This window comes from Camellia sinensis, chromosome 10 (assembly GCF_055761805.1).
Source record: "Camellia sinensis isolate YWXY chromosome 10, ASM5576180v1, whole genome shotgun sequence".
Taxonomy (NCBI): domain Eukaryota; kingdom Viridiplantae; phylum Streptophyta; class Magnoliopsida; order Ericales; family Theaceae; genus Camellia; species Camellia sinensis.
The window spans coordinates 23,985,942-24,013,365 of NC_138970.1; the positions used below are offsets into that span (position 1 = coordinate 23,985,942).

A 27,424-nucleotide genomic window follows, 5' to 3' on the forward strand; every position below is an offset into this window, starting at 1 on the left:
TATTACAAGAGTCCAAAGGAAAAAATACAAATAGTAATCTTAAAAAGAAAAAAAAAAAAAAAAACAGCGATTCATTTTCCATCTTGATCTTGCTAAACCTTGTCACCTGAAAGGGGTAACAACTATAAGCACATAGCAAAGTGAGAAATATTATACTACGAGTATAGGGACATAAAATAGCCATGGATAGTTATTTAAGCTAAAACATTAACATAATTTGAGTTGAATACACAAATTAATTAGATGGCAGAAACTGAAATAAATAACTATAACCACGGTACAGAACAGAACAGAACAGGGGTCACTAGAGTGACAATCAGAACAGGGGTCAATGGATCCATGACAAACAGGGGACCGCAAGGTGGTCAAACAGGGGTCTATGGTTATTTAAGTCCCCAAGGCATGGGACTGCCGTGGTGGTATTTACAGAAAATAATTGTTTACAAGATCATTGTTAAATATATACTAAGATTTAAACAAACATATCCATTGATTTTAATTAAGCAAACAGAGTTCATAAAATAAACCACGTAATTGAAACATTAATCTAACTATAAAATATAAATTATATAAAATAAATTATGGTAACTCAAAACATATTTAAAACATATTATGATAGCTAAAGATATAATATAACTCACCTTAAAATTAACCCTTAACCTTTATTTTCCTACTACAACCTCCCAGTTATACTCACTCACTTGACGAAGCTCACTTCACTATGAACGGGTTCCTTACTTCTGAAGCTCACAGGTGATTCACTATTTATAGCTCTTATTTCCTTGCTTGCTAAGCAAGTCCCAAGCTCCATGGCTGCCATGTCGCCCCCTTTTTGAACACGTTTTTACTTCGTGGCAACACCTGTGTAATTAGCCCACGAAACGTCCAAGGGATACTAACCCCTCAGCCCTTTTTTTTTACCATTCTAAGGGTTATTACCTTTTTGGATAATCCATAATAATTCCTAAAATTACGTATAATTAAAAGTTAGGTTTGCGTCTAAAAATCTCACTACCAAATTATAAAATATCACTTATCACTTTTTAAAATATTTAACGTGTGGTGTCTCATAATTTATTTCCTTAACAATTTAATTGATAAATTCCCAATTTCCTAAATTATGTATTTATTTATTTGTTATTATTATTATTATTGAGAGGGTAATTTTTGGTAAAAATTGGGCCGAGCTGCAGAGATGGACTTTATGACCCAAAGTACGAAGGACTGGATAAAAAGGCCCAATGGAAATGTAAAAGTTACTCCGGTCCAAGAGTAAGAAAGTTACTCCGGTTCAAGAATGGTAAAGTTACTTCGGCCCAGAAGAGATGTTGAGTTACTTCAGTCCGTACAACTTTTCTAGTAAGGCCGGTCTCGGAGATAGTCCGGTCATGATGTATTCTGGGTAGGTTGGTCGGAATGTTGCTACTCGGTAGATCGGTCCAACCACACCATGGTTCGTGCATGAGAGAACCGAAATATGGTGTAGCAAGAAGAAGAACCGAACTACTGTTAGTACGGCCTACTCTGTGGCTCGGTATAGCCAGGTTTATCTCGGTCGTATGGCAGTTCGGCCATGATGAAAACCATCCCACTTGGTTTAAGCAGTGGGGGGGGTGTCAAAGGATAAGCATTATCCTTAGGAGTATGAATCCTAGGATGACTCTGCATGGAGGAATAGAAATCCTACTAGGATTGTGCCATTCGAAACATATAAAAGCTCACAAGCATCACCTTGGAGGAGGTAACATAACACAACATACAATTTTGCTTCCTAAATACATTGAGCTTTGTCTATTTGTCAAGTTTTCTGACTTAGGCATCGGAGAGGTTTCCGGCACACACCCGCCGGCTAGCTCACGTTTGTGTTTTCAGGTAACAAAGCGACGTCGTACGGAGAAGCGTGGACTTAGTCAACAGAATTATACGAGGAGAATTATTTCTTCCCCGTACAATTATTATTATTATTTTGGGTTCTATTTATTGCAATATTAAATTTAAAAACATTCGGATGTCACATATAAGATCACAAATCAAAACCTAGTGATTTTACAGACATGGTGAAATGAACTATATTTTGGATTACAGACAAGTCATCATAAGAACTAGTCAGTAGACCATTGAAGCAAACAACTCAAATCAGCCAAAGGCAATAATCTAGTAACCTATATGAACACATATATCAAACAACAACAATGTATGGGAACCAAGTATGTGGGAGAACAGGGTAAATGTAGATTTCACTCTTATTAGATGACATATGAATCTTACAATCCAAAAAACAATATGAAGATGGCATGAATTTGAAGAGGCAACCTTTTTCAATATGACTTGAGATGAGATCCCCAAAATTGGAAGAGATTTATTATGGAAATTCCATCGAAGTATCATGATGAAGACAATAAATTTTAAAAACTACAAATGCAATTAAAATTTATGAAGCTAAAAAATAAGCAAAGGAATTAAATAAAAACATCATATATAAATAAACAAATAACATGAAACAAACATAAATGTTTTTCTCTTGAATGATAATTGCAAAGATTATGAAAAACTCAAGCAAATAAATTACTAAAATAAAATATAAAAAAATAAAACAAAAATCCTCCCAGAACACGTTTTGAAAACCACGTTATGATTTCAATTAATCATAAATTTTTTGAAGTATTTCAAAAACACAATGTCAAGTCTGAAGTTATGTTTTCAAAACACGACTTCATGAATAAATAGGGAAATAAGTTATTAACAACCTACATTTGAGAAATAAATTTCAACATCTAACCATAATTTTTTTGAAGTATTTGAAAGCACCATTTCAAGTCTAAAATTATGTTTTTCAAAACACGGATTCATGCTTGAATAGGACGAGAAGTTATTAACAACCAACATTTGAGAAATAAATTTCAACATCTTGTCGTGATGATTCCTAATTAAACACATCATCCAAAAACAGCTAACAACTCACAAAATAGTCAATTACCAAATGAAATATACAACACATAACACAACACAGCCCCACTTGTTATCTGTTTTATCTTGCTTCCATATTTATTATGGTAGAATGGGAATTCAATAAAGGATTTGGTAATGTTTTCAGCTAGTAAAACGTGGGGTGTTACATAGATTATATTTGGCGAGATTAAGGGGTTGTTTGGGATGGCCTAAATAAGTGCACTTTTTGTCTTTTTACGAAAAGATGTGCAGAAAAGTAGAGAGATGATGTGATAAAAAAAAGATAAAAAGATAAAAAGTGTGTAGTTATTTAGGATAGCCAAACTTGGCAAGGCTTTGTTTGGCATGTGCTAAAATAGCCACATTATTCTATATGAGTCACAATCATCTTATTTGGGTTATATCATCTCCCTACTACATCACTTCAAACCCAATTCATATTTTACGTTTTTTCGTAAAAAGCCAAAAAGTATACTAATCTAATACTTCTCCAATAACCCCTAAATCTTATTTAAGGAGCGACTCGAAGTCATTTACTATACTCCCTTTTTCTTATCTTTTTTTAAAAAAAAAAAAAAATTAATTTAATTTTTTACTTAAACTAATTTTGATTGATTGAATTTTACAAAATAGAGAATGAGGTAATTAGTAAATTGACAAACTAAAATTACAAAATTCATCGAGACGAAATGTATGTATATTATATTTCATAGTAAATATAATTTTTGCATGGAAATTAATTAATACTAAATCATTTTTATTTTATATTATAAATAAAGATTTTATTATTATTTAATTTCAAAATAATTTTTAATTAATTATTTTAGCCTGGGCATAGCGCATAATAGGCCAGTAAATATATATGGGAAATGCTCCCATGTGCCATGCATATCATATGTAATCTACCATAAAAATGTGTAACTTACCACAAAATTTCATAATATCAACCACAAAAATAAGTAATTTCACCTCAAATTAGCATAATAAAATTGTCCAAAAATTTGTGGCTGATATTGCAAAAATTTGTGACTTGCTTACGACATTTTTGTTATGCTAATTTATGGCAGAGTTACGTATTTTATGGTTGATGTTACGAAATTTTATAATAAAATTACACATTTTTGTGATAGGTTGCATACGGTTGCACACCAGAAATTTTCCCAATATATATCATCATCACTCGCCAAATACAAAATAATAATTCTATGAAAATTGATTTTTTTTATCGAATTTGGGCTCGCCTAAATTGCTTGAATTACGTAAGCCGGACAACTGGCGTCACCCTTGTCAACCGGTGTATCAACCGACATTCGCTCGGATGACCGATATCTTCATGAATAACTGGTTAGATGATCGATATACACAAATTCAAACAATTCAAACGAGCCCAAATTTAGTGGATGAGTCTTCAACATATAATGGGCTATACCTCAAAGATTGTTGTTTGGTTAAGTTATCAAAGCTTTTGTTTTCTAAATTTTTCATGGAAATTTATAAATTAATTTGACTAAAATAAATATAAAAAAATTATTTATTAAAACTTGAAAATTTATTTATGCCCAAAAATGAGAAAACTGAATGAAGAGAATGAGTTAAACTTTACAATTGCAAACCCCACCTAATATATAAAGGCCTAAACCCTGACGTTCTATCGCTGCACAATTCTTTTTGGCTCACAAGTTTTTTGGCCTCTCACATTTCACAGCAACTCAGACGACATTGTTGAAACGACAATCGTTCTTTTTTGCCATCTCTCATCCAAGGCCAGCCCTGAGCTAAGGCCATTGAGGCCCGTTATTACAAATTTAAATTGGCCCAAATTGTTTTTGTTATTTTAGGGCCAATCTAAAGGGCCTAAAAAATATTTGTTGGGTCATATTTATTTATAAGTGTGATTTAGTCCAATTAAAATTAAAATATCTACAAAAAGTGTTGGTGGCCTAGGGAGAAGAATAATACATACAAGCTCTCAATCTCTCTCTCTCTCGCAGAGTGACGAACGAAAGAAAGCATACCAAGCATAAACAGTGCATTGAGTAGTGGCAGAAATTGATTCGAAACTATCAGCAGAAGTGACTCACTCTCTCTCTCTCTCTCTCTCACACACACACACACACACTCTTTCTTACAGTAAGTCTCATCTCTCTCTCTTACTATCAGATTTTAATGGAATAAATAAATTTGCCCTAATTTTTTTCTACCTTCTTTCTTATCAGATTTTAGTGGAATAATAAATTTTTCCTAATTTTTTTTTACCTTTTTTATTTATTAAATTTTAGTAGAATAAATAATTTTTTCCTAATTTTGTTTCAATAAATTATTTTTTGTAATTTCTTTGCTATGATAGGAGATAATCAGTTGATTGTGATTTGTGGATTGAATTGTGATTATAGTCATGTTTCCTAGGAAGTATAGTTCTATTTGAATTGTGATTGAATCTAATTTTTTAGTACACCCTATTAAATTATTTAGGGTTATAATTTATTCTTAGTACACCCCTTTTTTTTTTGGCCCTCCAAATTACTCTTTTGAGGTACACTCGAATTCGTTCAAAAAAAAAAAAAAAAGAAAAAAAAAAAGGCACACTCAAATAACACAAATTAAAAAATTCAAGTTAATATAAAAAATCTTTTGAAAAATGTTTCTTTTGTTCACGTACATATAGAGAATACGACCAGGGAACTGGGCACTGGAGAAGGAGAAAGAGATGATGAATTTCGCGTTCGGACTTAGAATCGAACAAAGTAAATTTGTTCGGACTTTCAAAACCAAACAAAGCGAATTTGTTCAGTTCTGAAAATTCGAACAAGAATAACAAAAAGGGAAAATTGGCCTAAGGTCCTTCTCCCACTTTTCGTAATGGAAGAGATCCACAAAATTATTTTTTGATGTCTAAGGTCCCTAAACATGTATCAGAGAAATTTGACTCTTTGTCCCGAAACTATCGAAGGTCGGGACAGCAACAGGGACAACTGGTACGCATTCGGAAACGGAAACGATTGAAGTGGTGCGAATGGAGATGGAATCGACGTCCAATGGATCGACCTTGGGGACCTGGTAAGGCACAGGAGGGCTGTCGTACTCAATCGCGATGGAGTAATCGAGCTGTTCTTCGTTAGGCAATAGAGCTCCGGCAGGTAACATCTTCCTCAGATGGTTGCCACCGTAGCATTCACGTCTTTGGGCACCACATCGCCTCTGTACATCAGACAACAAGCCATGTATTTGCCATGGCGAGGATCGCATTTTACCATCATAGAAGATGGTTCGAATGCGCTGTTTGTGATCTCACGCCAATGGGTGTGGCTTCTTTGGCTCAGCGGCGACGATGAACTTGTGCTCCAAGTGCTACAGAGACTTCCGGATCACAGGGCAGATGTTTACTCATTTGGTGTGGTATTGCTAGAAGTGCTTTCTGCGAAGTCGGTAATGAATCCCGTAGCAGAAGAGGAAGATGTAAACTTAGTAGAGTGGGTATCATCTCACTTCCATAATGGTACCGCGGACCAGATTGTAGACACAAGTATGAAAAGAACAACATCAAGAGTCATTTGTGAAGTTTTTGGAAATTGCCATGAATTGCTTGGCCAAACATAGTGTAGAGAGACCAACTATGGGTGAGGTTCTCTGGAACCTAGAGTTGCCTTTGAAACTTCAAACTGGTGTCGAAACAGGTAAGGTTGAAGTACTAAACAACATGGATTTTCACATCGCCACAATGGGCACAAGGAACAACTCAGATGCAACTCCTGGAATTGAGTTCTCTGAGATCGTGATGCCCCTTGGACATTGATGAAATTGTCTGTAACATTTATGCTTTGCAAATTTGAAGTGTGTTCTCTGAGATCGTGATGCCCCTTGGACGTTAATGAATTTTCTCTGGACATATGAATTTTCTCTGTGCCGACTTGCAGTTCATAGTTTTCACACCTGTGTTTTGTCTGCCTATCCATCATTCAAATCCCATGGACATCAATCTGAAGTGAGTTTTTGAGGAAATCATGCAAGGGAAATTTCTCTGGGTTTTTGTGATTTTTTTGAAATTTTTTGAGTTTTTGTGAATTTTTCTGAGTTGGAAAGGAATTTCTCTAGGTTAAAGAGAATTTCTCTGGAAATGTTTCTTTAGGAATTTCATTGATTTTGAGAGAATTTCTTTGGCTTAGAGTGATCCAGAGAAATTCTTCATTCATTTTCTCTGGACCAACCTTCTCCATTTCCTTTTCAATTTTCACAACAGCTTCCTCCATACTTTCTCCCTTTCCTTCCCTTTTCTTTCCCTTCCCTCCTCACAGCAGCTTCCTCCATACCTTCTCCCTTTCCTTCCCTTTTCTTCCCTTCCACCTAATTGGCAGTCATAGTTATATATATATATATATATATATTCACAATTGAAGGATTTTCTCATCCCTTGTTCTATATTTTCATTCTACTTATGGTTTTGACTACATTTTTTCAGCAACTATTCCATCTTCTCTTGTTGGTGCTGGCTAATCAAGGACTTATGTTGCATCAGATGATGTGAAGATTTGGATCAAGTATTTTGCTTTCAGATTCGGTTTTGGTTGAAGGGAGTTCTCTATTATCATGGGTAATGTGACTTTTTGTTTATGTTTTTGACTCATTTATATATAAATTATCATAAGGAGAGTGCAGAATGAATTTTTTCATTTCACAGATTTGGTAGTAATTAGTTTGTCAAAAAATTTCTATCCAGAGAAATTTTCTGGGATTTTAACCATTGTATAAATTTTATCTGAAAAATTCTCTGGAAGGTCAGAGAAATAGAGAAAATTGGTCAAACTGAACTCAGAGAAATTTGAATTTTCTCTGGGTTGAATTCTCTGGATGAATTTTCTCTGGACCAATTTTCTCTGGATCAACTTGAGGGACCTTTAGACATTATGAAAATATTTGGTGTCTTTTATGCTATAAAATGTTAATACCAGGAACCTTAAAAAAAAAAACCCCTAACAAAAACAAGTTGAATATTCGTTTTTATGTAAAAAAAAATCATAAATTAATAATTGTACTTTGATATTTGTGTGAATACTTATCGCCTTTTGGATAGGTTGTTTTAAAAAATTATTTTAATTGTTACTCTCATTCATTATTTGATTTTATTCAAATTTTCTTTTATCTGCAAGTAATAATATAATAAAAAATAATGATATTGATAATAATAGTGAATTTTTGTGAGATCAATTAGAGTTTTAAAGTAAGGAAAGAACAAACAAAAATAATTAAAACTTAGGAAAAAAATAAATCGATTTAAATAATAAGAATACGTATAATTAATTAATATATATTATAAAAAATAATATTATATTTTAAAATTTAATACGTATTAATAAATTGAGAAAATAAAATTATATGTATCAATTAATATATGTAATATAATTTTAAAATATTTATAATTTATAATATGACCAATAATAATATTATAATATATATTAATATATTAATTAGTAGAGGTAACAACGAAATTGGGAGAATCCTGCTGGGAGCATTCCCAAACCCGTGTGTCCGATAACTTCTTTGAATTTCCACGCAAAGAAAGACATTACAATAACAACATCGAACCAGTGGTTCCCAAAAGTAAATAAATAGTTATAAAAATCAGTTATTCCAATTTAACCAGTGTTGTTGACGAGAGAGAGAGAGAGAGAGAGAGAGAGAGAGAGAGAGAAAATGGCTGGTGCTGTAGGTCGTGGTGGAGGTGGAATGAGGCTAATCGTCTTAGATTTCATGCAATCTTTCATGTGGGTTTGGTCTGGTGTTCTCATCAAGATGTTCGTTCACAGCTTTCTAGGGTTAGGATTCCATGAACCCAAGGCTGAAGCCATCAAGTGTGTTCTCTCCATCCTCAACATGTTCTTCTTCGCATATTTGGGTAAAATCACAAAAGGCGCGACCTATAATCCTCTCACCGTCTTGGCAAGTTCAATTTCTGGGGATTTCAGTCGATTCCTCTTCACTGTTGGTGCCAGAATTCCTGCTCAGGTTAGCTTTCGATTTCATGCTTACTTTTGTTTTTGTTTTTGTTTTTGTTTTTTTTTTTTAAATTTTGAGATGGGTTTTGATTGGAATAATTGGTTTTGGGAATATTCCATACCTTTGATTGAATTGTGTTGGTTTATTTACTTGGAAATTATGGTTTTTTGTTTTGTGTTTAAAAAAGGCTACTTTTATCAATTTATATGTAAAAAAGTGTATTAAATTGTATAGAAATATGTCAAAGTGTAGGAATATGTAAAAGGCATATTGAAATTTTAAATATCTTGGCATTTTCTTCATCTTAACAGCTAGCCTGTCATTAGCATGATCCTTAAAAATATAAAGTATGGGTTTTTTTTTTTTTTTTTTTTTTTCGTTTGTTTTTTTTTTTTTTGGATTTTTTACTTTACTTTTGTGAACCAATTGTTGCTTGATTCGGTTTTGATTAATTAAAGTCTAAGTTTGGTTTGACCTTAGTTTGAAGGAATTGTGATTCGACTTGCCTTCTAATTGAGCTGTCTTTCTTTAACAGCTTTTAAGTTCCATTAATTTACTATTTTTTTTGAATTTTGTTGTTGGTTATCTTGAATTGTATTGGTTGGTCTTTGAATTTCCTTAGGCTAGTCATCAAAGGTGCTATGGTTCTTCATTAGACATGAGACAACAACTAGGTGATGGTTTATCGAAGTGGGGAGTTTATTAGCTTATACTTCTGTTGAGCTTTGCTTTTTGTTTCAGTAGAGTAACTAAGATGCTGATTAGGTTTCTCTCCCTTGGGATTTGTTTTTACTTTATGTGGTGAAATCATTAAAGATATTGTCTTCTTTATTTACGTGTATGATACACGGGAAGTTGTGGGCATGATGGGTTATTTGCATCATATAGGGAAGTTTATGGTGATTTTACAGAAGTGGATGCTAGAAAGTTGTCATGAGTGCGAGGTGCTTGCTTCGTATGGGGGATTCGTCATAGTACAAAATTTGTCCTTTAATTAGTAGGATCCAGAGTTTTTTAATTTAATTGGTATTGCTTGTGGAGACGTAATTGATATATTGATTACAGAACTAAGAATTTATCTAATTTATTTGAAGCAAGAATGGAAGTTAAAGGTTTTCAACGTGGGTTCATTTCAACTTTGTCCCTGAAAATGCCTTTTTCCTGGTTTGGATTCATTCTAAGGATTTGGTCATTTTGTTGTGGGAAATAGGGGAATATTTGTTTTTGGATGGATGTTTGGGTTGGGCATGATTCGTTTTGTTCTCTGATTACTATTCTCAGGTTACTATTCATAGCTATAGAACAACTTCCTTTTTAACCTTGAAATTCTTTCATATTAAGACCTAATAAACCGTAACCTCTTATCCTATCTTAGACCTTGGTTTTAACCCCAAAACCCCACAGTTTGGTTGCCATCCAGAGCGTTAAAATCCCTAGTTCTCCGAAAAACTTACAAGCTGCAAGTTTGAATATAAACCCAATTTTGCTTTTTCTTCATCTACAAACCCTGCACTCTTCTTGTATCACTTAAACTCGTTGACAAGCCTTCTATATTTGAGTATTCAAAGCTGTGCCACATCACCGTAACTCATTGATCTTCACAATGCGGGGTGCTGGCTGATGGATTGGGTCCAAAAAATAGTTTTATTGTTGCCTGTCCCACCAAATTTTGTGTAGTTCCCTTTTGTTATAATAAATAAATAAATTGTTGCTAACGTTTTTTGAAAACTGAAACTGAATATTTTAGATTGTTATGAATGTAACAAACCTAATCATTGGGTTGCTTGAATTTTCATCGACCAGTGTGATGCTTTTGTAGTGCATCATGAGGACACTGAATTGGCGTTCCGTTAGTGTACTTGAGTTAGCTACCTCTCAATTTGTTGAAAAATGAAAAAGTAATGATTAAACTTAACAAACGCTTGTCCTAAATATTTTAGTTTTGCTTGCTACCCGAAAAAATGTATTAGTTTGACATACATCTGAGAATGGCGTCTCCAAATTTGTAAGGCCAACTAGCTTCCTCCCAGTTTTGGGACAACGTTATGAGAAGATATGGCTTTAAAATGGCACAGATTTTGTTGAAAGAGGAATTTAATTTACAAATGAAAAAAAAAGGGACCTCCCGTGACTTGTAATATTGCACATTTAAAACTAAAAAAAAAGGGTTTAGAAATAGACAAGCTTACCTTTGGTTACGAAATGACTTGCAAATTAAAATGGCGAATTCTAATGTACGTTTTTTTTTTTTTCCTTTTTATATGTTTTTTAGGTGTTTGGAGCTATTACTGGGGTTAAGCTCATCATTGGGACCTTTCCTGAAATAGGACGTGGGCCAAGTCTGAAGGTTGACATCCACCGAGGTGCATTGACGGAGGGATTTCTGACATTTGCTATTGTGATGATCTCGCTCGGGCTTTCCAGAAACATCCCTGGAAGTTTTTATAGGAAAACTTGGATCTCCAGTGTCTCCAAGCTTTCTCTTCATATACTTGGTTCCGATCTAACCGGTGGATGTATGAACCCAGCCTCTGTAAGTACTTTCAATTTTAGTCTTTGATTTCTTTTCTTGTTAAGTTGTTTAAGATTTGAAAAATATTTTAGTACGAGTGAGGTTACAGTGTTCTGCGTTTCCTAGGTGATGGGTTGGGCTTATGCTCGTGGGGAACATTTGGGAAAGGAACATATACTTGTTTACTGGCTTGCTCCAATGGAGGCAACTCTACTGGCAGTATGGACGTTCAAGTTGCTAGTCCAACCGCCCAAAGAAGAGAAGACAAACACAAAGATTAAAAAATCAGAATAAAGGTGATACCTCTCAATCTGCATTTGAGTCTGTTGTAATTTTAAATCTGTAAGTATTGGAGGTGAGCATGCATACACTAAGCCCACCAGGAGATTGGACGGAAGGAATTCACTCTGTTTTCTGCATTTGAATTCCTTTTGGCCATCCAATTTGTAAGTATTGATTTGCATTGTTGATTCAAGCAACTGGTTCTCTCTGATCCTCTCTCTTTCTCTCCACATGCACACCAAGAACAGCATAAATATCAGGTTCAAAAGTTTTCTGCAGGCTGTGTCGGAAACTCGGAATGGATATGTGATAAGAAAGAAAATCAGTGAAAACACTTGAAACTTGATAGATTAATTCGTCTGATACCCAGTTCAGTCATATACTTTGGCCAATCAAAGGGCCAGTTGTTCTTGATTAATTTAAATAAGCCCCAATGAAAATATATAAATAGAAGAGGAACGAAAGTGATTGATTGATAAGAAGTCTCTGGTTAGCGTAGGAAATGGAGCCTGAAATTGATATCGAGTTTATATTGAGTTGTTAGGGAAGTTGCTAGTTGTTCCCTTATTTTAGAAGATGCAGTATGTGTACTGATTATGAGATGGAATTTGATTTTTATGTCGAAACTTGATAAATTATCCTTTAATTTCAGTAATTGGAATATTCAAATAATGTATAATTCTCACGTGGTTGGCAATGATTATCTAGATAATGGTATATGCAAATAAAATTTAGTCCTTGTGTTGAGAATGTCGGAAAGAAAATTCTTGATCCAAAAAATAAAATAAAATAAAATAGAAAGATTGATTAGAATGATATCCTTCCTTCACTTGATTTTGGATGTTTTAATACAGGTGTGAATTGCTTAAAGGATTATTTCCTTCATTGATGACTTTTCCCTTTATGATTATTCTTCTTCTTTTTTATTTATTTATTAATTTTTTAATTTTTTTTGGTGAGGAATGATAAACTGCATTAATAAGGCAACATGAAACAAAGTTTCCAACATACAAACAGTTAGCAGACTCTAAAAAAGAAAAGGAGGGTTAAGACAACCAAACATAAAAGACAGCAAGGAACCAAATCCTAAGCAAATCATAGTCCAAACAAAAATGAAGAAACTCCAGAAATGCCACCTGAAAAACGTCGAACTCCTGCATAGAAACCAGAAATCTATAAAAGCAATAGCACAAACAACTAATTATTGGAGTAGAAGAGCCCGTCGTTGAGGAGATCGAAAAATGCTGGAATCGCGGAAGGTGAAGGTGTCTTCGATACATGGTTCCCTCTTTCGCTTATCACGGTCGTGGACATGGGGAATGAATGGATTCAATGCTAATTTTACCTCGAGGGCCCTTAGAATAGTGTTTGGGTGCTAAGATGCGCTTAGAGCTGAGATGTTACCGTTGTCTATGAATCCAACATCTTAATGTCGTTAACTTTTGGTAAATACAAAATTTTCCAAATGGAAGTTAAAAAAGCAATGTAGGAATGTAATTACGTTGTGCTGAGTTTTATTCATATTTTAGCTACTTTTTCTCTTTTTCTTTTCAAATTCCTTTACAAAATTTTCAACAAAACATAGCATTAAGGTGGTGATGTTTAATAGAGGTAGCGATTATTATAGTAAATATTATAAATTTGATCAAAATATGAGCCCTTTTGTGAAATACTAATGTAAAATAGTTTCTTGATTCACCATCCAATGCATGATGTTTAAAACAAAATGGTGTTTTTGAAAGATAGAATCGTTTCCTCAAAGATCTGACTACGTAAAACTCTTTGATTTATTTTGAAGTAATAAAATTTTGATTTCATGAGATTCACTCAATATTATAGATTGATTCCTCATATCAATTATTAAAAAGCTGTAAAAATTATTAATTATATGGCATTAGATAATATGATCCAAATTTCTACCACAATATACTAACAAAAGTAGGGGTTGCCCTCTTTACAACAGTGTTTCCTCAATTTAATTATCCAATAATGCAGTACAGAGTTTGTGGTGATTACAAACAGTAAACTACAGACTCATACAACAATCTGAAGAAAAGAGACTAATTAAAACAAATTTTCTCCCAAAAAGTGTTGTTCAGTAAACAAGTTGAGGTTCGAACTCTGCAAAATCAACTGATCCTGATTCAATGGGTGGCATTGTATATGCGGCCAAGAGTTCAGAAGCAAGTGCAGCAATCAGAGGAATCCTTTTCAAGTTCTTCACCAAACCAATGTCTTCGCTATCCCCAACTGCTATCAGCTTCTGGTTGATCTCCACCATCCGATCTAGCTTTCTCTTGAACTCTGGATTCTCAACATCCGGCACTGCCGGAAATATCCTTGCAGTTGTCCTGTTCGTCTGCCAAAAAAAATAAAAATAAAACAATAGCACAGTTGTGAAAACTCAATTTGATGAAATGTGTGTTGTGATGGTTTGAATTTGAAAGAACAAATTGTGGTTATTGAAATTCGAATTTCAGAGGAGAAAATAACCTCGATGATGACATGCATGTCGAATTCTTTGGTGTTGAGGCCAATGCCTTCATAGAAAGCTGTGCGTTGGCAATCGTTGAGGTACATTGTCACATATACCTGCACACCACAAACATATTTTGCTAAACTCAAACTGTCCATTTTGTAGAGTCCATCAAGCAAATTATTCATGTAAAAGTACAAATTGCTCAAATAGCATAACTCTTATGACTAAATCATGATTCAATTATGTAGGCTATCAATAATGTCTAATTAATCCGATTTTTTGCATGAATACTACGCTCAACAAACTCTACAAGCTAAACAATTCAGGATCCAAAGTAAGCCCACAAACCCTCATCTAGAACTTCGTATATTGAAAAAAGTGCGACATATAATTGTTTTTTAATAAAAGTAAAAGTAAAATTATAGAGTTGTAGTTGAGGATGAAAGAATGATACCGAGAGGCAGAAGAAGCGAGCCCACAACTTAGCCTTCCAGTCATTGAGGAACTGGGGCTGAGCCTTCATCAGAGCAGAGAAGAAATCGCCATGCCGGTTCTCATCCTGGCACCAGTTCTCAAAGTACTTGAAGATGGGATAGCATTGGTACTCTGGATTCGCCTTCAGATGCCTGTATATGGTTATGTACCTCCAGTATCCAATTTTCTCACTTAGATATGTTGCATAGAATATGAACTTTGGCTTGAAGAATGTGTACTTTCTTGCCTTTGTCAAGAATCCCAAGTCGAGTGCCAAATTGAAATCAGATAATCCCTTGTTCAAGAACCTGCAAGAAAAAAATTGCATTTCAACAATAATGCATTTTTATTTTTCTCTTTTAAAATTAGTAGCTACGAGCTATAACTTCACCAATATGGCTGAGGGAACACAGATCTCCTATCCACAAATCATTCTGAGAATTTAAAGTACCAGAATTTCGAAACATGACTCTATAGTTGGAAATACATTGGTGGAGACGAAAAAATTTAGAGACAAAGGATCCATGGCCAAAGAATATGGCGAGAATCCTGTAGACCCAAATCCACTCTAACCGTTGGGAATTTTGAGAAATAATTTAACGATTAGAAGTATAATAAGACAAGCAGCATAGAAATTTGAGAATAGAGAATCTCAAGGAGAAAAAGGGTAAGGAACCTCTATCTCCAAATCTTTCTATTCAACTATTTCAATACACTTCTAACAGTACAATTGTGGGAATTTCATATACTGAGAGAGAGTTTAAAAAAAAATTATTGAAGGTGGTGGTATGCGTACCCAGCATGCCTGGCTTCATCTCTAGACATGAGGGAGAAAATCTCGGCCACCACAGGGTTGGTTTTCTGCATAATCCAATTCAATGTTAGTCACTCAAACAAAAAAATCTATGAAGATTGATATAACTCATAATGAACTATGAAATTGATACTTTATAAGTGAAATACAACACACTTTTTTAAATTAAAAAAAAATGTTCTACACTTCTAACATAATTACAGAGAGAACGATTATGATACACTGCTTGTAACTACAAAACAAAAAGGCATAAACATAACCCTCCATTTAAAGTTAAGTTAGATGGTATGAAACCATAAAATAAATAAATAAAATATATATGTCAATTTAAAAGTGATGATAATATCATTCTTTTTATTTTTATGATCAAAAAAATTATTGATTAAAAAGAGATTAAATATTATGTGACTTTATTTAGATTACAAGAGAGCCGCATATAATTATGATAATTATTTTTCAAAACACATGAGAAGTGAATGTAATTTACCCAAAAGTGAAAAAAATTAAGAAATAAAAGTAAAATTGACCCATAAATTACCTGAAAAACCACAGTTAGTCATAATTTTCAGAAATCAAAGAGAGAGAAAATGGAGCTAGGAGTGAGTGAGTGAGTGAGTGAGTGAGTGAGTGAGTGACTCACCTTGAGTCTTCTTCCGAGTTCTTTGTAGAGAAGAAAACCAGAGAACTCAGCAGTACAAGACCTCTCCAAAAACTCAACAAAGATCTGGCGAAGAGGTCCCTGCATCTGATCAGCAGCCTCCTTGAACTCCTTGTTCCTCACAAAATGCGTCTGATTGTAATCCGTCTTGAATTCCTGCAACAAAGCTTCAAACTCCTCCTGATTCAGCTTCTTATTAATCTCCGTGTTAAACAGCATCTCCATTTCATCAAAATCCGTGGTGTAAAACCTCGGCGTCAGTAGACTCTCCTTTATCCCCTTCTTCGCCGCCTTTGCCCTGATTGGCCCCGTCGTGGTGGTGGTGGTGGTGGTGGCGGACATGGCGGTGGTGGTGGTGGAGAATTTGGTGGTGGTGGTGGTGGTGGGGGTTCTTGTTAGATTGAATTTGGAGATGGAGATGGGTTTTACTAAGGCCATCTCTGCTGCCATTGTTGGAGCTCTGTGAAGGTTGCAATTTAGGAGATGGGTGGGGTGGGAAGGGATTGAATTTTATAAGAATGCTGGTGAGGTGATGATATGATCTCATCCAATGAAATCTGTGAGTTTAAATGGGTAATTGACACGTGGAAGATGGTGATGGGCTAGCTTGATTCTCATGGGTTGTGAGATATATGGTGCTCCACTTGGACTACAATGGACTTGTGTGGTCTTCATTTGCTTGCGAAAAATGCTTGGGAGCACTAATTAGGTGGTAGTAGGTCTCATTATTAATGATGTGATGTTTTAGTCTTGGAGTTGTATTTTTTTTTATTTTTTTTTACTTTTTTAATACGTTAGTGCTATTAGTGGTGATGTTTTTAGTGGGATGAATCATTGTTGTTTGCTTGTACTTTGATTCTCTTATTCCACAATTTATATTTAGCACTGATACCTCTATTAAATTTATTTTATTTAAATTTATTCGAATGAGTCAGAATTTCCCATTTTGAAGATTTGAAACTCATTCAAACGAATTTAAATTGAATAAATTCGATGAATAAATTATTAATCATTTATATTACAAGTTTGGTACATAATTTATCCAATCAGATTAAATGGTTGCTTCCTAACACCCCCCTCCCCTCAAAAAAATAAAAACAAAATCAGATTTTATTTTTATTTTTAGTCAATAGTTGTTTCATAATGTTAAAAAACACAAGTAAATATTTCAACAAACTTGTTAACTAGGTATAGGCTGTCAAGTAGTGAAACTCACATATAAACCTTATATTTGTTAATACTAATGGGGTATGCACACTTGATAAGTATGCTATTAAACCTATAATAAGCTATGAATTTTGATTTAAATTTGACTTTGATCTTAAATTACAAAAAAACATGTCAGTTATATTGGAGTATTTTGGACAAACTAGTTAGTGTTACATTTGGCATTCCCTTTATATATTGGGATGGGTTAAAATTGGGATGAGTTAAAATAACTCATCTTAGGTTAAAATAATCAATAAAATAAAACACTGTTACATCACTCTTTACTTTTTTTGGTGTCTTTTCTCAAGAAATTACATAATCAATTAAAATAATTTATTTCCAAATGGACCACCATAGTATAGATAGATGGATGTTAATTAATATATTTGTTAATGTTTGTAATATTACTGTAGCTGTTGTTTGGTTACTCTCTTGCCTCTTGTTTATATGTTATTGGAGGGGTGGAAAAATTCAATTTATTCCTCAAATTATTATATTTGTGTCATTTTATTTCTTGATCTACCATTAATTTAAACAATTAATCATTACTTATTACATTGGTGTACTCTATCTTGCGAAGTTAATGTTTTTTTTAACTAAATATCACTCTTGTCGATACACATGGCCTCGTTTGTGTTTAGGGTGTAATGAATGGAATGAAATTAAGATGGAGGTGAGGCTTAGTGTTGTGTTTGTTTATAGAGTTAAGAAATGGATTAGGATGGAGGAGGGGATTAAGATGGAGATTGGAAGGGGGATTGAGATGAAGGAGGTGGAGGTGGAGGTGGAGGTGGAGGTGGTATTAGAAAAATAGTGAGAATATTAGAAATTTTTTTATTATTTTTTATTATTTTTTACATATTGGGAATTTTTTTTTGAACATTAATGTTTAATTTTTTATATTTTTTTATATTTTATGTAAAAATAATTTAACAATTCTTACATTAACAACTATTATCAAAACAAATACAATTTTACTTAATTCCCTCACTATTAATCCCCTCTATTCTACGTCTGAAAACAAACGGACCATAATTAATTAACAGTTGTGCTACGTAGCTCGAAAGAGAGATCTCCGAATCCCCTCGAATCCAAAAACGACATCGTTTCGTCGTTTTGAATTTTTTTTTTTTTTCAATCAGAAAAGAAGAAGAAGAAGGAAGAAGAAGTAGCAGAGAGAGAGAGAGAGACAGAGAGATCGAAAGAGACGAGCTGCTGCGACGATCGACCGGTCGATCTGCCATTGATCGGCGGCGGCGGAGGCGGAGGATTGGCCCTCTCTCTCTCTCTATTCTCTTTCTCTCTTTCTCTTTCTCTTTCTCTTTTTCTTCTATCTGTTTCGGGCTGTTTGGGGGGAGGGTGGAAATCAGGAGAAAAATCATTTTTGAATTAATTAATAAATGCACGCAATAATAAGTTGGGAAACATTATGTGTGCACTCTATATATTTTATAATTAAAAAAAGGTGATATAATTTTAATTTTTTTGAATCATAATTAAAAAAATAAATATCATAACTAAATATAATATGAGGTATAACTAAATAATTTATAAGTCATAACTAAAAAAAAATTTGGTCATAATTTAAAAAAAAATATATATATATATAATTAAAAGTACATATAATTTATCCTCTTTAAAGGGTGTATATTAGAATTTCCCTAATAAGTTGCATGTGTCTTCTCTGAAGTTAAAAATGATATTTGATTAGAGCATCTCAAATGCATGAATTAATTTGATGCCAGTGTTAGATATTAAAATAGTTATGACCGAGTTTTTTTCCCCCCCCCCCCCCCTCTAAGTTTTTGGTTAATTTATTAGTTAGCAATGACGCGTGCTAGTTAGTTAACTAACTGCGGCTTCTTTTTTTTTTTTTTTTTTTTTTTTTTCATAGATAAATTATAAATACATTCTTAAATTTGTTTAAAGTACAAATTATTCTTTATAATTTGAAAAATTACAAATACTCTCTTATTAGAATTTTTTATTTAACAAAATTAACTAAAAAAATAAAATTTATAATTACTCTCCTATGCAATAATAAAATTACCTAAATTATTAATTAAAACATATTTATAATATTATTAAAAACTGTTAATTGACATGATAATTTATTAATAAAATAGATAATTTGTTATAAAATTAAAAACCTGAGGGAGGTGAAATGTAATTTTCAAAATCACAGAGGATGATTCGTATTTTAATTAAATCTTAGAGGGTGTATTTATAATTTATCTTTTTTTCATAAGCTTAGAAGCCCACTGTGGATGCTATGCTCTTAGAGTCGTCTTCATTTTTAATATTTTGTAGGTTATTTTCATTTTTTTTATGGTTTAAAAAATAAAAAAATAATGACAAATGTACCCAAAGAAAAATAAATAAACACGGCTTTCCATACAATTTTCCCAAAACAGTTGGCGAAACACATTTTCAATTTTTGTTTTCTGATTTTGAGAACAAAACACAAAAAACAAAAACGATAACAAACACAAGCTTCCTTCAAATGTAGTGTAAATCACCTGTACATCTCACAAAATAATCTTTAGGAATGACAAACCAAAAAGAGAACGAAATCAGCAAAAGGTTCAATCTAATTCACCTTCCAAACAACCATCAATCTGCTTTATTCTACAATCCCTGGCTAACTAATAAAGAAATCTCCAATTCAAGTCTCAATGATTATAAAAGAAAACCCAAAAAACAAAAAAAAAGAGGAGAAGATAGGGGGAGAACCTACTGAACATTTTCACCCTTACAGGATTGCTTGGTTCTGTTGCAAGTTCCTGCATTATTTTGAGATGAATTACTACTTACAACAAGCATGAGTTTGAAATATTTTTGACTAATCTTTTCAAATTTTCAGTATAATTGTCCAATTGGAGAGCTCAAATAGCCTCCCAAGCGAAAATATACTGGCACCAGGAAAAAAACAAGCGATCCTCATCATCCACATCACTGTATTTCTGCCATAAAAAGATTTCCCAAAGCAAACCTGTTAAAAAAAAAAAAACATTGTAATCGACATCTCTTTTTTCTACGGTAATTTCATGTTCAAATAAAAGAGGAGGAAAAACAAAGTAACATAAAAATAAAATAAAATAAGAAAGACAATGAGAACATAATGGGGACAAAGATAGATAACATAACTTGCAAAAAAAAAAGAAGATAACGTACCAAAATTTGGATTATGTACTAACCATGGTTAGAAAGTGATTGTAAACCACATTAAAGTTTTACCATTTTTTTTTTCTCATAGCATTTCTGCATCATTGTTTATTGCAAACACAAAGAACCAGTTTCTAACCATGTAAATGAATCAAACTTTTAAGCATGCACACAGTGAACATAAACACTATACTGGGGTGAATCACATAAATCTGTGTATTGGATTTGGATTCTTGTTTTATTCCTGTTTGTATTTCGTGTTCTCACCGATTTTGGTTAGGTGTATCTATTCCTAACAGTATATTAAGAAAGAAAATCGAAGTTTTACATTATAAAATGTTACTAATTGAACATTATTTACCTTTAGTCTTGACGAGATGTCGTTGTGGTATGATGAGATTCATCACCCCTCTCCTCTACATCAGTCCCGTTTTCAACAATGGAGCTCCCCATAGTTTGATGTGAGCTACACCCAATGTCGGTTTTACCCTCTTCATGAGACTCATCTTCTTCGGCCATGGAGCTCTGAGTAGAAAGCCTTGTCTCTTCAACAGAAAAGAAATATGGTTCCGAATCTATTCTTCCATCTCCGTCAGATTTAAAATTTTCCTCTATTTCATCGTAATTCAAATTGCGCAAAATTTCAGGAAGAGAATAGCCACTCTCCTCAGCAAGATTTCCCATCTCAATATCAATCTTCTCTTTTGAGCTACCAAGGCTTCCCACAAGGTTTGGAGTTGTGGACTCCATCACTACATTTTCATATTCGTGCACTAATGCCCGGAAATCATTCAATGAAGGTGGAATTTTGGAAAAAAAGACTTCTCTAAGGTTATTTATCGTCCCCTTGTTATATGGATTCTCCTTCTTGTCATATCGATAACGAAAGTTCTCATAAGTCGTCTGCTCAAGTTCAAAAATCACAACAAATCACAACAGTCACATAATATATAAACCCCCAAAAGCACAATGCATTAATTCCAGTTATATGTACATACTTGAAGATGTCCAGATATGTCTATGTTCATAAATATAGCTAAGAAATGATAATTGGAAAAAAGCTAAATTATATTATGCTGACATATGAGAATCCTTTGGCTCTTCCAATGAACCTATCTACACTAATATTTAACTTATTAAACATAGTGTCCCTGACTACTCCATTGGTCCCATCACATATGATTAGTTCTCTAAGAACTTAATAGTTCACTATGCTTTAAAAATCCATATGAATGAAACCCATTTCCAAAACCATATCACAGTCTATAAAAGCATTACATAGAAGGCCCATTTAGGGTTTCTTTTATTTTCTCTATTGTGGGCTTTCTTTTCTTTTATTTTCTTTTGGTTACTGTCATCGGACATCAGCGTGAGAGATGTTAAAACAATATTATAACAATTATACAGTTGAAAATCACTTGATTCTGTACATTTTGAGGAAAAATGGTCACCTGGTTTGTGCAAGTTAGATAGAAATGGAAAACTGTGAGTCCACCCACAAACCATACAGCAATGAAGCAGTACACTATGAGAAAATCTGACAAGAAATCTCGTGACATGGCCTTCAAAACAGTGCGTTCTTTTCGTTGAAGAATGTTGATCCAAGAAAACACAAACACGTATATGCATAAGATTGTTGATGTTAATATGAACATGTAGAAGAACCGATAATTACGCTGCAACCAGATCAGCAAAAAAGATTGTTAGTTCTTCTGGCAAGAAAATAAGAAGTATATAATTTACATGGTTATTTGTAGACTAAATGAAAATGAGTTCATCCTATCTGTCTCTCATGGCACTTCATAGAATTATAAGACATCCTATCTACAAGACTATAGTATAGGATATCAAATGACATGGATATTCAAATTTAAAACATCCCATCTGGAATTCAAATCCAATTTCCACAAAGGAGAAAAAATAATAATAAGAATAAGAGGAAAATAATTCAAGAGAACAAAAGAAATAATCACACATTCACACAATTAAGAGAATGCATGCAACAAAGAAATAATTATTACAGAACATCTGTGCCTCTTTGTGAAATTTTTTTCTTTAATGTGCATTTATTTATGTTCAAGTTTCTATTTGTAAGTGGACGAAATACAGATCACAAAATTTATAGCAGAAATGAATGAATCACTTCTTGTATAGCAACATTTCATAGAAGTATTCCAAGCATTGAGGATAAGATCATCCAGAAATTACTTACTACTCCAATGCACTGACCAACCCATGGACAGTGATGGTCAAATCTTTGAACACAGTTATTGCAGATGGAGCAATGAGAAGCACGGGGAGGACGGTAAAGCAAGCAAGTATCACAGTACTTCACTTTAACTGTATGCCCATTGATAATCACATCCTTCATTCGGGGTAGTGTCAAATGAGGGGTTCTACCATTAACCCACTCCATCGAAGGGGTACCCGCATCATATGCTTCATCTGATTCAGGAGGCTTTAAGTTTCTAGGCACTATTCCTGGATCTCTACTGGATGTCAATAAGAGAAATGTTATATCCTGCATGAAGATATAAAAAATGTTGAATTCAATATGGTTTTAACCCAAAGTAAAACTAAAACAACAGCAAAAACCACCAGTCCATATCAAGAAAGTATCAGCAAATAGGTAATTGGAAAAACATGCACATGAAAATGTACGTATTCCACTATGTTTCCACACCCTTTGAATGATACAGATAGCCACCTAGATATGGAATAATTCTTCAAAGAAAAAGGGAACCAAAGAAAGAAACAGTTAGTGACCCAACAAAATCTTGTTTTGTTTTATTGTTGAGCACAAAGAAGTCATTGCTTGAAGACCTAAATACAAACCTACTCATACTCTTCAAAACTCACTCAAAAAAACAAGGCAAGTTTGGAGACAAAATGAGCAGGTAAAACAACCAATCTCAAATAAATGAGTAGAGGCATCAAGAAGGAAAGATAAAGACAACATGGTTGGTAAGGCCAAAGCAAGTTCAAGCATGAATGATGAAAAATGTCTCTAATACAACAGAACCTACACATGCAATGGAATGGCCATGATTCGAATGCTTGAAAATCAAAATAAACTTGGTGCAAATGCTGTTTTAGGACAAAATGTGAGCATTTCATTTCCAGTCCAGTTACAGTTAAGTGGCATCCACCATAGTAATCCACTCATCTCTTTCATATTTATTCCATTACATGTTTTCTACATAGTAATACATAATGTCAATATTCATGCCTCTTGACTTTTAACAATTTTACAACTTCGGACAACTTTCAAATTGGGTCAGACCAAAGAGAACCATGATAAAGTGGTCTCAAAGTATGGAAATTACTTCCATCTGGAAAACAGATTTTACTCTTCAACATAGCATATCATTTTTTGTTTTGCCTTTATTATTTTTCTTTAAGGGGGTGGGGAGTAGTTAAAATTGCTGGAAACCAGAGTGAAATTAAATTACTTACCAAAATAGTGAGGATAGATCCCACAACCAGCACCACATACCAATCTTTGCCTTTGCTTTCAGTGATATTGCAGTAGATTTTTATACAAAAAACTATTGCAGGGCCTGCAATTAGGAATGTGGACAAAAACAAAGACGCTACATCGGGACCAAATATCAATCTTCCCCCACATAGAAATTTCTGGCAACATCAATAAAAGAAAATAAAATAAACAAAGGAAAATGCAGATGGATAGATGGGAGGGAAAGAAAGGAAAGAAAAAGCTTTGTAAATTCATAATGTCACAATCGCATTAATTCAATAATTTCAATTGTAAACCAACAAATGACATCTGCATAAGGTTTAACAATCATCAAGTGTTTCGTGTCAAAATATAAACTTAGGAGGACAAACTAAGCTAGTGAACTATTCTTCACCCACATTATGTGGAAACGTTGTGTTTGAAATGCTAATTTAAGCAAGCTAAGGTATTAAATGTATATGAATATTAATATAGGACTTGAACATGCATTTTCATAAAGGGTTAATTCATTTATTCAAACTTTTTGCTCTTTGAGATTCTAGAGGCTTAACTCACAATGTATGAAAGCTCAAAAATAAAAAGCATGATTTAAACCAGGAATAAAATCCAACACATTTTACTTTTGAGACGTTGGCAACAACCAAAAAAAAAAAAAGAATCTAGATATGAAAGAAAAGATAACAACGTCATACGAGATTATCTGATTGAACCTCCCAACTTTTATCTCAATAAACTACGACGTATCTAGAATGGTGGTAGTAATTAGTGAAACAAAAGTCATTACACAAACTATCGAAGTAAGTCCATCTCCAACAATCCAAAGATGAAAATCTTTGTAATATTTTGAATCATTCATGAGCATCACAATAAATATGAACCAAAGTTTATTGGGGAAAACAGAAAAAAAAAACCCCAAATTTGGGACCAAAGCGGTTAGCAGTGACCATTGAATAAGTTTATTCGGATTGAGTTGATTTACTATTTCTCTATTGAAGGTTTAAAGCGAACAAAACATGCAACCAAGCAATAGTTTACTATGGCGAGGAGCGAAGAGAAAGAGAATAAATATATAAATTATTAAAACTTGGACATACCCAAGCTAAATGACTGTATGAACTTATTATGGGAAGAAAGTATGAAACTTTTGTTTCTTTGATAAAATCAGAATTTTCCATTGCCGGTGAGGAATCAAGATTATATCACAAGATTGCCAAAAAAAATTAAAAATTAAAAATTAAAAAAGCAGCTTCAAATTCACAAACTTTATTAGCTCTTCAAGTGTTACAACTCTAAGACCACTGACAGAATAAATTTTTGGCAGCTAAATCAATCCTTATAAGTTATAACCAACTTCACAAATAAATAAATAAATAAATTATATATGTGAAACCTGCAAAACCAACATGATGAACAAAATGAATTGAAATGAAAAGTACCCAAATTGTTCCCAAGTACGAATTAAAACAATCACATAGAATAGAGCGACTTAAGAGAGACAGAGAGAGAGAGAGAGAGAAACTTACATTGCTTCCCTTCCAGACTTGATAAACCCTCTTCTGTTTAGGGTTGTTTTGGGACATAGATGGGTTTGTAGAAGAAGATGGACCCAAATTTGGATCGTTGTTATTGTTTTCAATCATAACTACCCTCTTCTTCTATTGATTTTTCGCGCAACCCATGTGAGACGAAGACATCAAAACCCAAACCCAAACCCAAACCCAAATTTCATACTTTAACAAATACACAGCTAAACATACAAATACAAATGATGGGTATTGTTTGAATTTCAATTTGACTGAATGTGACAGAGGTGGAGAAGATGAGAGATCGTTGATGGGTTTTGGGTACAACGAGAGATAGAGAGAGAGAGAGTAGAAGGAGACGAAAGGGGATTCTTGAGATAAAAAACCAGCTGCGTCTGCACTCTCTCTCTATGGAGCCGAATTTGCAGACGGATTAACCCAGAACCAGAAGGAATTGTCCCGTCTTCTCTTTCTCTCTCTATATGTATGTATATGTATCTACAGTTGTATTTGTTGGTTTTTGGTTTTTGTTTTTGTATTTTTTCTGTTTTCTCTCTCTAAAACTCTCAGAGCAATTTTTTTCTCTCTCCTCTGTCAGAAGGATGTTGGCAGGCGGATGTTCCAAGTTTGTACCGGTATTTCCGCGGGTAGTATCATTTACTGATTTATTAAATAATTTAATTAATTACCTATTTTACAAATTTATTTATTTATTTATATGTTAATAATCTCCGGGCCGGCCTCATATCATATGATAACTATAAGGCCCGGTAACCAAAATTTGGAATCAAATATCATCTCGGGAACAAGTAGGAAACTACAAGCAGAGAATTAAAGAAGAGTAGGAACATCATGGGAAAGAACATTAGCAAAATCCTGTGGCACACATGTGACCCAACTAGCAGGAAGTGCTGATCTATAATGAGCATTAGCCACCCAGTGAGCAGCAGAATTGTTTGTCCTTCGGGTCCACATGAAATTCCAAGCTCGGTCCCTTGCAAGACTTCGAATATCAGCCACAACTGCCATGATCTCCCATGGAGGGACTGTTTCGGACACACACAGGTGGATGAGTTCTTGGTTGTCATTCTCGATATCGGCCAAGGTAAGGCCATGCATCTGGGCCAAACGGCATGCAAGACGCACCGCAACAGCTTCAGCTTGCAGGGCTGATGCTGAAAAGAAGGAGGTGACAATCCCATCAATAAACTGGCCCTTCGAATCCCTCATGATAGCTGCTGCAGAAGCTTTGGCCGAAGACCGATGGAAGGAGGCATCACAATTTACTTTAACAGTCCCCAGCCGAGGGGGAGTCCATCCAGAGGCAGGGCCGACGGCCATGGGGTTAGCAACCAGTGGTACTATGGTCTCTTCCCCACCCTGTAGAAAATATTCATTCCAACCATGGTGTATTCTTTGGATTGTGTCAGATGGGTTAACAGGCACTGAGTTGAAGATGAAGTCATTGCGAGCCTTCCATATATACCAGCCAATCAAAGCAATTCGGCTTAGAGTTTCCTTTCCAGAATCTGTAAACACCCCGTTTGCCCCCCATGAAGCTGTCCATTGCGCCACATTTGTAATAGAGCCAGGTTCTAGCCGAAAATTCAACATGCTACCAAACCAGATTGCCTTGGTCCATGCACAATCAAAAAGCAGATGTTCTACTGTTTCCACATCTTTCTGGCAGATTGGACAAAGATTGGAGGTTGCACACCGACGTCTTGCCAAATTTGCCTTAGTTGCCAAAATATTTTTACAGGATCGCCACCAAAAGTGTCGGATTTTTGGGGGAATTTGCAGGTTCCAAATTTGTTTCCAAAAACCTCGAGGGAGAAGGAAGGAGGATGAAGGTTGCCCTGAGAGATGATTATCCGAAAACTTGCGAGC

The 27,424-nt window shown here is 34.0% G+C and overlaps 3 protein-coding genes across 3 annotated transcripts; 1 reads left to right on the forward strand and 2 right to left on the reverse strand.

The window, feature by feature from the left end:
* The first annotated feature begins 8,402 nt into the window (after positions 1–8,402).
* SIP2;1 (small and basic intrinsic protein 2;1) lies at positions 8,403–11,944 on the forward strand. Its single transcript, XM_028214111.2, has 3 exons — positions 8,403–8,949; positions 11,213–11,473; positions 11,579–11,944. The coding sequence occupies exons 1-3, from the start codon at positions 8,638–8,640 to the stop codon at positions 11,744–11,746; spliced, it is 741 nt and encodes a 246-aa protein (XP_028069912.2). The 5' UTR covers positions 8,403–8,637; the 3' UTR covers positions 11,747–11,944.
* Positions 11,945–13,638: 1,694 nt separating this feature from the next.
* CRD1 (dicarboxylate diiron protein, putative (Crd1)) lies at positions 13,639–16,842 on the reverse strand. Its single transcript, XM_028214110.2, has 5 exons — positions 16,142–16,842; positions 15,484–15,548; positions 14,668–14,995; positions 14,228–14,326; positions 13,639–14,093 (listed from the first exon to the last, which is right to left on the reverse strand). The coding sequence occupies exons 1-5, from the start codon at positions 16,607–16,609 to the stop codon at positions 13,830–13,832; spliced, it is 1,224 nt and encodes a 407-aa protein (XP_028069911.2). The 5' UTR covers positions 16,610–16,842; the 3' UTR covers positions 13,639–13,829.
* Positions 16,843–19,941: 3,099 nt separating this feature from the next.
* LOC114272418 (DHHC-type zinc finger family protein) lies at positions 19,942–26,179 on the reverse strand. The gene is made up of 6 exons (XM_028214108.2): positions 25,535–26,179; positions 23,990–24,169; positions 22,746–23,054; positions 21,985–22,209; positions 20,895–21,436; positions 19,942–20,360 (listed from the first exon to the last, which is right to left on the reverse strand). The coding sequence occupies exons 1-5, from the start codon at positions 25,649–25,651 to the stop codon at positions 20,897–20,899; spliced, it is 1,371 nt and encodes a 456-aa protein (XP_028069909.2). The 5' UTR covers positions 25,652–26,179; the 3' UTR covers positions 19,942–20,360; positions 20,895–20,896.
* Between the last annotated feature and the right edge of the window lie 1,245 nt (positions 26,180–27,424).